Consider the following 9899-nt stretch of genomic DNA (forward strand, 5'->3'; position numbering starts at 1 on the left):
CACCGTATTCCCCTCCACACCCCCCACCCCACTCCCCCAATAGGCTAATACCGCGCTCCGACTTGTGGAGATATATGTCACCACAATGTTGACATTTAACATGTTCCTCGTTTACTCGCTCAAAATGGATCCACACCGCACTTGAAGTTGATCTTCGAACTCGAGGAGAAGGTGGAGGATTATCCATGGAAGTTGAAAGTAGTAATGTACACTAGTGGCATAACAAATTTAGACAAAGAGAGAATTGTGGAAGAATTGTGTGAAAATGAAGAAGATTGGAGGGGTATTTATAGTTTGAAAATATGACCAAAGTGTAGTTATTCATAAATTTAGGGGTTCAAATAAAATTAACGACTAGCTTTTTTTTAAATTTACAACGGCTAGCTTTTTGAATTTGACAACGACTAAACTTTTTTTTTTTAGTTTAGTAATTTTATCATTAGATGTAAATGTTAATTTTATTATTATTAGTGAATGTAAATGTCTATTTTTGTATTAGAACTTTTTTTTTTAAAAAAAGGCCCGACCCACTAACTAAACCCGGCCCGGCCCGGTTAGCCCGAGGTGTAGCCCCCTATCCGGGTAGGGGCTGAGCCGGACACCCTTTTCCCTCCCCAAGCCCGGCCCCTTAACTATAGCCCGGCCCGGCCCCCGTGTTGTCCACGTTTAAATGGCCCGGCCCATCCCGGCCCACTTGACAGGCTCCCACGTAAACCATCTTTAAAGAGGCTTTTTCATATAGTTCTTTAACCAGAATAAGTTTTAGAGGCAAGAAGAAAAGTGAAATAAAAATAAGAAGCTTCAACATCGTATTGGAGAAGCTCATTTACACTAAACCGGTAGAATTTCTTTTTTCTTTAAAACCCCTTGATATTTTAGAGCTGCAAATCAATTACATTAAGAACAAATAATGGGAGCGTATGAATTAGGATACAGGCGATCCAAGATAATAACAAAAGCCATAAAAATGTGAGGTTCAAAGCCTGGTTGTACCACCAAGCTAAAAACGTCGTCGCTAATCAAAATGGTACTGCGAGCGCGGGTTGTCGTGTTAGCTACTTTTCGCGATATATTTGCTACAATATGACCATCAGAGTCGATGATGTTGCAATTTCGCCTACGAAAAGAACCCTCCACCCTGTAATTCGGCCTCCTCCTAGTCTTCATGTCCATGACATTATTCTCTCCGGCAACAAAGACTTGAGCCTGGCATGATGAAGTCGTACTTGTTCCCATCATAGTAAACAAAGATAATGGAGGTCTTCTCATTACGAACAAAGGAGTAGAATTGTTTAGCTCAGTGGATTGATCATCATCTTCCCCTCCTCTATATCCATTCCATTCATATTGCAATTGCACGGTCATCTGTTAATATACATATGCATGATTCATAATTGATTAATATGATTAATACATCGACGGCTTCTTAAATTTGTCATTAAATTTCATTTAGATAGTTGAACTATGACTTGTTTCAATTTAGCACCCGAACCAATAATGTGTTTCTACTAGACACTTCCGCCCATTTGCCCATTTCCTCAAGCACCTATTACCCAGTCACATAAAATATGTCGTTTCCTTTAATTATACATATCAGCATCAATTAGAGCAGGCCTGAAGTTTTATGGCTCATTGAGACTAACACGTATAATCTATACAGTAATTAACATATTTTAAGTGGTTGATTTATAATTGGCGCTTGAAATACGCACAAAATTTTTTCTAAAATTTGAGTCGGAAGTGAACGCGTTATCATGTATATTCAGGTGTTCAAGTGAAACAGGTCAAATTTGATTTTCCAAATGAAATTTACAGACCAAATTTAAGGGATTATCTATGTATTAGCCTTGATTAATTAGAAGAAGAAATGAAGACGAGGATGAAGTTAAAGTAATGAATACCTGTGGTCTCAATGTTAAGAGAGGTTTACCAGGTGCATCCATGAGTACAAGTCCACCAGATCTGCTGCCGCGGCTAGCAATGGATCGATTCTTCCTTCGGGTGTAATTGTCTACCCGAAAAACTAATCTGCCTTGCTTATCAAACACCGTAAATCCATCTGTTCCTTGGAAACTCATACTGGATTTCTTCCATACTGTAAAAATAGACGGGCAATTAGCCCGTGGCCTACTTAACATTAATCGAGCTGGTGGAGGAGGAGGAGAAGGAAGAAGACCATTATTATTGTAATCTTTGCGTTCATCTTCGTTGTTGTAAACAAGAGGTTTGCTTCGTAGCTTTTTATGATGATATGCTGGATGAATTTTTGACATGTATTGACGTAAGATGGAGAAAATGCAAGGAATTGTTTGAAGAGCGACTCAAATTGCTTATTTTTTTCTTCTATCGAAATAGATAAATATTGACTAATCTCGCTAACATTGAACTTCCTCTCTTAATAAATTTTGATTAGAACGAAATACGTTGGAAGAATATAGTCGGACAGTTATTATTTTTTTCAATATATGATTAATATATATAATCTTTCAACTTGGTTATTGATCATGCTTAGTGGAAGATGACGAGCCTTTGTCGCGTCTGAATGGGTTTCAAACTTAGTACGCAAAAGATTAATTAACTATTCTATCTATGAATGTAAACTGGAAGAGTATTGGCCAATGGAATGAAAATGTATACAATAATTAATGTATGTATGTAGAAAGCGAGACCTCTCTTTCAACTAATTTATGTTTGTTTCTCTATATTGTCCTTTTATTTAATTGGCAATCAGAAATTGTTAGTGGATGGTATTAATTAGTGGTTATTAACAATGTTAAACATCCACATCATTCAGGTAGGGCTGGCTGGCCTTTGTCCACTAATTCCATTCCTCGTTACATAAAATAAAAATATAGGTATAGATCTCTCTACAGTTGATATTAATCAACTCGTGGTCGATAATAGGCTAGTTGCCCACGGGAAGAGTATATATGTCGGTCCAAAAAACAAAACAATAGGATTTGAATACTAGGGTGGAGCTAGAGTTCAAGGTATAGGTTCTACCGTACTCAGTAATTTTGGTCCAAACCGCTATATTTATCTTAAAAAATTCATTTACTATGTAAAAATTATTAATTTAATAATAACTTTAAAAAATTAGAATTCTATACACATAAACTTCAAATACTGGCTCCGTCCCTGCAAGAAGGAAAGAAAAAGACCACGACCACCTTACTTTTTTCTTTGGTGGGGTGCGGTAGAATTAGCCCCTTAGAAACAGTTAATATATCGTGTGAGCCTATGACTCGCATATCAAAGATTAAATTAATAAGAATATATAGTACTCTTGACTTGATCTTAGCCAAAAGCCCGAGAAAAGTAACGCGGCAACCTTACTTTACCTAATAATTATATCCCAATTACCAGCCAACAACCATTCTGAATGCTAGGGTCCTACTTCCATCTTGTGTACCAACTCCAACTCCCTTCATCTAATTAGCTAATATACATCTCATGTATTATATACTAACAAGCTCTTTTCGGTAAAAACTCAAGTGCTTGAAAGTAGTCATGGGATAAAATATTGACATAAAACGATAACTTTATGAATCTATGGTGTGAAGAAGAAACAAGGACATAATATTATATGTCTAAGCGCAATGTTTGACATTATTCCCGGTAATATACATGATTCTCTTCTCAGTTATTAAGGTTAATATTTTCCTTTTGGACTTGTCTACGGCTTGCGCTTTTGTTGTTTTCTTGTTTGTCTTGACCTGAAGGCAGATTCCTCATAGTAATAAATCATCACGCCTCGACAAAATTGAAGGCAGGAGGCATAAAACTAAATTTTAAAGAGAAATCTTAAGTTTTTTATATAAAAAGAAAACACAAAACCTTATTTCTATTTTTATTTGAAGTTTACTTTCTACATTTTTTAGATGCAATGCTTCTATTTTTATATAATACTCTCTCTGTTTCAATTTATGTGAACCTATTTCCTTTTTAGTCCGTGTTAAAATGAATGGCCTCTTTTCTAATTTGGAAACAAATTCACTTTATGAAATGATTTACAGCCACACAAATATTCAAGACTTATTTTGAACCACAAGTTTCAAAAGTCTTCACTCTTTCTTAAATGTCGTGCCCAGTCAAATGGGTTCACATAAATTGAAACAGAGGGAGTAGATTTCTTCTAACAATTCATTTTTAATTGATAAAATGATAATGCATTTAATCTTTCTTGAAACATTGTCGATCTTATGGAAGATTTTATCTATTTTAATTTTGGAAAATTTGTTTCCACCAAAAATAAGTGTAACACTAATTGTTAACATTATTTAAGTGTACACTGAGACAAAATGTACACTGAGATTATGAATGTGCCAAAATCATGTCCAAAAATCGACAAGTCCTAAAAATAACTGACACCAAATCACATGCCCAAAAACCAATCACAACTAATTGTAGGTCTCAAGCAATTTTGTTTCTATGGCCAGTTTGTCATTGCGGAAAGAGGATAAGTAGAGAATTTCGACATCTTGAAATTTTCATACACGTCCTTTTCCTTTCATGCTTTCTCCTGAAATTGAAGCTTGACCAATCATGTAGGTTGTGGATAGAAAATATTGATTGCGAAGAAATATAGGATAACCATGGGATCCCCTGAAAGAACCAGGGAGTTAATTTCTGAATCCATTTTAGGAATTTGCCGTAGACTTTGACACAAATTACATAGGATTGGTGTTTTTCTGCCCGCTATTACTTTAATGATTCGAGAATCCTGTTTGACAATATACAACAGTAGTGCGGGCATGATTAATCATCTTATTTTAGTGGTACTCATGTCGTACGTAGCATGTAAGATGAAAAATTCTACTACTTCCATCAAATTTACTGGATTCAATATCTATTATTTGTACATATTTAGTCAATCTTTTAATACATAGCTTAAGCCAAAAGCTATTGTGTGTGTGTGTGTGTGTGTGTGTGTGTGTGTGTGTGTGTGTGTGTGTGTGTGTGTGTGTGTGTGTGTGTGTGTGTGTGTGATTGGTAGCTAGTTGCCTCTTGTGTGTGTGTGTGTGTAGGTGTGTGCCTCGTTTGTTTGCACTGTGTGTGTGGTACGAATGGAATGTGTGTGTGTGTGTGTGTGTGTGTGTGTGTGTTAAGTGCATTTATTTACATTAAGATCTAGAACAAATTATCGCTTTAATATTAACAAAAGTGTTTATACAAACTGCTATCCTCCAAAGTACTTTTTGCAAAAACACTTCTAAGGAAAAGCAATTTTTAAAATAAGTAGATTTTAAAAACTTGACCAAACACAATATTAGAGGAGAGGAGTAGCACATGAGGTGCAGTTGCAGGTCTTGGGTACAAAAGCACAAACTCCAAAAGGCTTATTAGGGAGTTGGCAGTCGATAACAAAGCAACAAGGCATGCTTGTGCAGTTGCTACTGGGCTCTGCCTTCGACGACATACAACACTTGCAAGCCAGACACAATTGAAAAGGCGCCACATTCTGTTGCTGATGCTGCTGCGACCACAACCACATCGTAGACTTATTATAACCAGCTGCTAATTCTGTTTCCAATTCCATTGATGCTGTTACTAGTCTGTATTCGGTAGCGCTGTGCAGGGGCTCTAATCGTTTCCTGGAGACTCCCAATGATGTCTCATCTCGCTTCGTATCATCATCATCCTCCTCAATAACATGATTAGTCACATGAGAGCCTGCAAGTTACAAATGAATTATCAATATACTGTCAGATCTCTCTATAGTAGTCATTCTCTATAATAATATTTCACTATAACAATTATATCTCCTATGGAATCAATCTTTCATGTTATGTCATATTATACGTTTTTCATAAGAACATTTTTTATGGCAGCCAAAAACTACAGGAATAAATTTATAACACTGTTATAGAGAGGTTTCATTGTACGTCATGCAGTATCCTACCACGCCAGTACAAGAATATCTATAGGTAAGCTTCTTTAAAATGAGCTTGTATAATCCCGAAAAAATAAGATATATTACCTGCTACAATAAGTAAAAGTGACATGATAGTGTAATATTACATATAGCTTCCCAACTAAACTATTAAGAGAGTTACCTCTAGCTGGAACCATCATAACCAAGTAGTAGAAGAGGAGGATGAGAATTACTGGTCTTGATGATAGTTTCTCAAGTTTTTGAACGGACAATTTCTGCATGATTTCCGAGCGAAAAGGGTAGAGAAGCAAGCACATCAACGGGACCAAACTAGTGTCGCTTGGTAAGGCAGAGAGTGTATGATGTACCGTTTCTTTAATTTTTGCAGTGTAAAATTAGCAATAAAGAGAAGGCTTATGGGTTAAGTGGTGAATCAAGGAATATATGCAACGTCTGGCCGAACTCCATAACCCCAATGACAGTTGGAAAATTCTCCAACACAACTTAGCACAAAAGAAAATACTTTTATTGATTCGTAAAGAATAAAAGTGGGGTTCTATGCCCCAGCTATATCCCAGAAAAATGTTCTGCCTTATCTAACTGTTTCTATATTTACCAAAAAAAAAAAAAAACAGTGTCTATTTTTAACTTTTATATATATATATATATATATATATATACACACACACTTGTCTATTCTCTCTCAATTTATGTGAAAGGGTTCAAAGTACTAGAGTCCAAACACTTCATTTTGACTTTAGATTGGGTATAGATTCTTTGAATATTTTAAAATAAAATTCAATATTTGAAAAGTACTACAAGTAAACATAGCTAATGATTCAAGATATTTGAATAAATTATAATCAAAGAAAAAATTATTTCACTCCAAAATAATAACACTTTCACATAAATTGGGTCGGAGGTAGTACCACTTATATATCGACTCACTTAGCAATCAAAGATTCAAGAGTTGGGCCGTGTAAATTTATCCTCTAATCATGTAAGAATACATTGAAATATGTGAGGAGAGAAATCAATTTTTTTTTTTTTTGGTTTCCCACGCGATGTAGGTATTCATATTGCATCCTTACTATCTTTGAATTCGCGCCGCGTAGGGTCCATTCGGGGGAAACGCTCTCTACCAAAAGTTTTTTTCATATCCAGGATTAAAAATTGAAATTTCTGGGTAAACGAGGAGCAGTCATATCTGCTGCAACACATTCTTCGGTGGTGAAATCAAATTTATTGTATTGACCCAAGCACACATTCAACTCCTCGATGAGAAAACAAGAAAAAACAAACATAAAGAACTTAAAAGTTGCATCAGCAAACTATTATTTACCTATTAAAAAGTCCTACCTCACGTAGGCATTTGGCCATGAAAATCAAATATTTTTCATTTTATTTGGAATTTCGAAGTTTGAGTTGAAGATGGAGCTGTGTTTGATTATAGTTTTTGCAAAGAATATTTGGTTGTTTGAATGTATTGAAAGTGAAAATAACGTTTTAGGTGTTTTACAAATTCCAAATACAACTTGAAACTTCAAGTTGTATTTGGAATTTTCATGACGTTGATTTCTAAATAAAGTGAAATAATTTTTCAGAAAAAGTGAAAACTTCTCATGGTCAAACAGGCTGCAATTGACATCAGAAGTTTAACACAACATCAAGCCCAAACTCAGCTTTGAGGGGGTTAAGGATCGGGCTAGGCAAAATATGGTTCAAACCGAAAAAACCGACCGAATCGAACCGAAGTTAATTTCGGTTTCAGTTTTTTGGTTTATTCGGTCCGATTCGGTTTAAATTTATAAGATTTCAACAATTCGATTCGGTTTTCGGTTTATGCAAAATTTAATTTGATTAAACCGAAAAACCGAATTTTAACAAGCCTTTTTTTCTTGAAACATATATTATACATATATATTGGGCTTCTGCCCATAAATAATAAACTAGAGAAGTGGTGCACTACTATGTCTATAACAAGATGGAAGTTTTATCTTCCCAAACTTTTAACAATTTATTTAGTCTTCCAAAATACATTAGAAAGCAAGAAGAGAGTCATAAACCTGCTGTTGCAGATGTTTGAAGTTATTTTCTCTTAGATTTGCAGTGTGAAATTTTGGGGCTCGATTTTTCGCCCTCTTTGTAAGTGATGAAAAAATGTCTCTTTTCGGTCTCTATAATATGTGATTCGTGGTCCGTGTGTTATTATAAGAGAGAAAATACGACAAATTTCTTGAAAATGTATAAAGCTTATACCGAGAGGATCAAGAAACAAAGAGACCAAAACGAGCTTTATTGTCTAGTCAAGTGTTGATTGCTTCTCACTATCGGATGTCTTATTAATCCTCCATTTTGTTTCATCTATTATGAATGCTGAAACCATAAAGTCAGGATCCAATTGATTGTAGCTGACTTTTGTATACTAGTGCTAAAGATTGGACAAGAGAGAAGATAATAGAATGGTTGTCATTTGGTTTCTGTTAAATTGATGCTTAACTATGTCATCCATATGTAAACCAAAAAAATCGACTGAAAAAATCGAATCGAACTTGCAAAAATCGAATCGAACCGAAGTTATTTCAGTTCGGTTTCGGTTCCTATTTTTTACAAACCGAATCGAATTTGTGAAACCGAACTAAACCGACCGAACGCTCAGCCCTAGTTAAGGATGATAAGAAGCTAAAACAACATAGGGGTTTAATTTTATAAATTCTGGATACCCATATCTAGGCTTCAACCTAAGCCCCCCCACACCCCAAATCTATCTTGATATGCTGCCTGCAGGACCACGTGGCCTGTGAACAATTTGGGTCTGGGGAACGGAGCCACCATGGTCGATATGGGTTTTGACAGAATTTAGCAATTTGGCCATAAGCTTTATGTTTGTGGTAAAAAGAAAATTCATTTAATATTTAAAAATATTTTATTCAAAACCCAATAAATAACTAGAATTATGATTCAAAATTCATAAATTAAAAATATTGGCTTCGCTACTGGGGAACGACAAGTAGCAATTGCATCAAGAGTGACAAAGAAACTGCTATATCTATAATCCGGGATCTTCTTGTTGGCAGATGGAACATCGCCTCTAGTTAATATAAGGGTTGATGCTGAAGACGAGGCTTCATTCCTGCAGCTACTGCCGTTAAATTTAGTTCTTATAGCTTGTTTGACTAAACTTTTAAAAGACCAAAAGTGTTTATTTTAGCAACAAAAAACTTATTTTAGAGAATGACGGTGTTTGGATATATTTTAGGTGAAGAAACAAGTGTTTTTAAGCAGTAACATAACTTGTTTTTCAGCTTTTAAACAAAAGGTGAAAAAAGTAACGTCTCTAAAAAATAAATGTTTTTGCATATCAAGACAAGATTATCCATATTTACCATATTAAAATTAGTATAACTTCATTTGTTGTAATAAGATACGTAAAAACACTTTTTGAAAATATTTGTCAAACACAAACTATTAACAAAAGCTATTCTCAAATGATTATAGTACAGCCCAAAAGATCTTTAAGTAACCTAGAGCAGCCCCCCACCTTCGCATAGATAGCCGGCTCCCTTGTACCATTCCGGGATGGTTTGGGCCGTTACTCGTGCGATCCGGGATGTAAACGGGCTAGCCTCCGCTGTAACCAATGCAGTCTATGTCGCAAACGAGCTAGCCCGGCCTGTTAGATGAATAAATAAAGATAAAATAAATCAAAAGCAACAAAAAAACATCACCACTTTTTTTTTCTTTTTAGACTTTTTTTGACTATTTAAAATCAAATGTTGCGGGAGAGGAGTTTGACCAACTATCCAGCGAAAAGAAAATTTCCCTTTGAAGAGAGGTGCAGTTTAAGTTTGAGGTATTAACTACCTACTATCAACCAAGATGACATGATTTTTAATTTTCCAGTTGAAATTTCTATTAGCAAAATAATTAAATTATTGTTAAATTTTGCTAGATATTTTAGGCAAAATAATTAAATTATTGTTAAATTTTGCTAGAAATTAATATTTTTTTTGGCTTTTTAGGC

At 35.0% G+C, this 9899-nt stretch overlaps 2 protein-coding genes and 1 pseudogene across 3 annotated transcripts; all 3 read right to left on the minus strand.

The window, feature by feature from the left end:
* Positions 1–832: 832 nt before the first annotated feature.
* On the minus strand, positions 833–3371 carry LOC132058446 (protein LURP-one-related 5-like). Its single transcript, XM_059450943.1, has 2 exons — positions 1902–3371; positions 833–1365 (listed from the first exon to the last, which is right to left on the minus strand). Exons 1-2 carry the CDS (start codon positions 2271–2273, stop codon positions 898–900), a joined length of 840 nt encoding a protein of 279 aa, XP_059306926.1. The 5' UTR covers positions 2274–3371; the 3' UTR covers positions 833–897.
* Positions 3187–3322, minus strand: LOC132058620 (U2 spliceosomal RNA; annotated as a pseudogene).
* Positions 3372–5180: 1809 nt separating the features above from the next.
* On the minus strand, positions 5181–6363 carry LOC132058447 (uncharacterized). Of its 2 annotated transcripts, XM_059450945.1 has the most exons (3): positions 6232–6363; positions 6057–6159; positions 5181–5673 (listed from the first exon to the last, which is right to left on the minus strand). In XM_059450945.1, exons 2-3 carry the CDS (start codon positions 6154–6156, stop codon positions 5270–5272), a joined length of 504 nt encoding a protein of 167 aa, XP_059306928.1. In that variant the 5' UTR covers positions 6157–6159; positions 6232–6363; the 3' UTR covers positions 5181–5269. The 2 variants fall into 2 exon arrangements, with proteins under 2 accessions (XP_059306928.1, XP_059306927.1); XM_059450944.1 differs by having other exon boundaries at positions 6057–6353.
* Between the last annotated feature and the right edge of the window lie 3536 nt (positions 6364–9899).

This window comes from Lycium ferocissimum, chromosome 5 (genome assembly GCF_029784015.1).
Source record: "Lycium ferocissimum isolate CSIRO_LF1 chromosome 5, AGI_CSIRO_Lferr_CH_V1, whole genome shotgun sequence".
NCBI classification, from domain to species: domain Eukaryota; kingdom Viridiplantae; phylum Streptophyta; class Magnoliopsida; order Solanales; family Solanaceae; genus Lycium; species Lycium ferocissimum.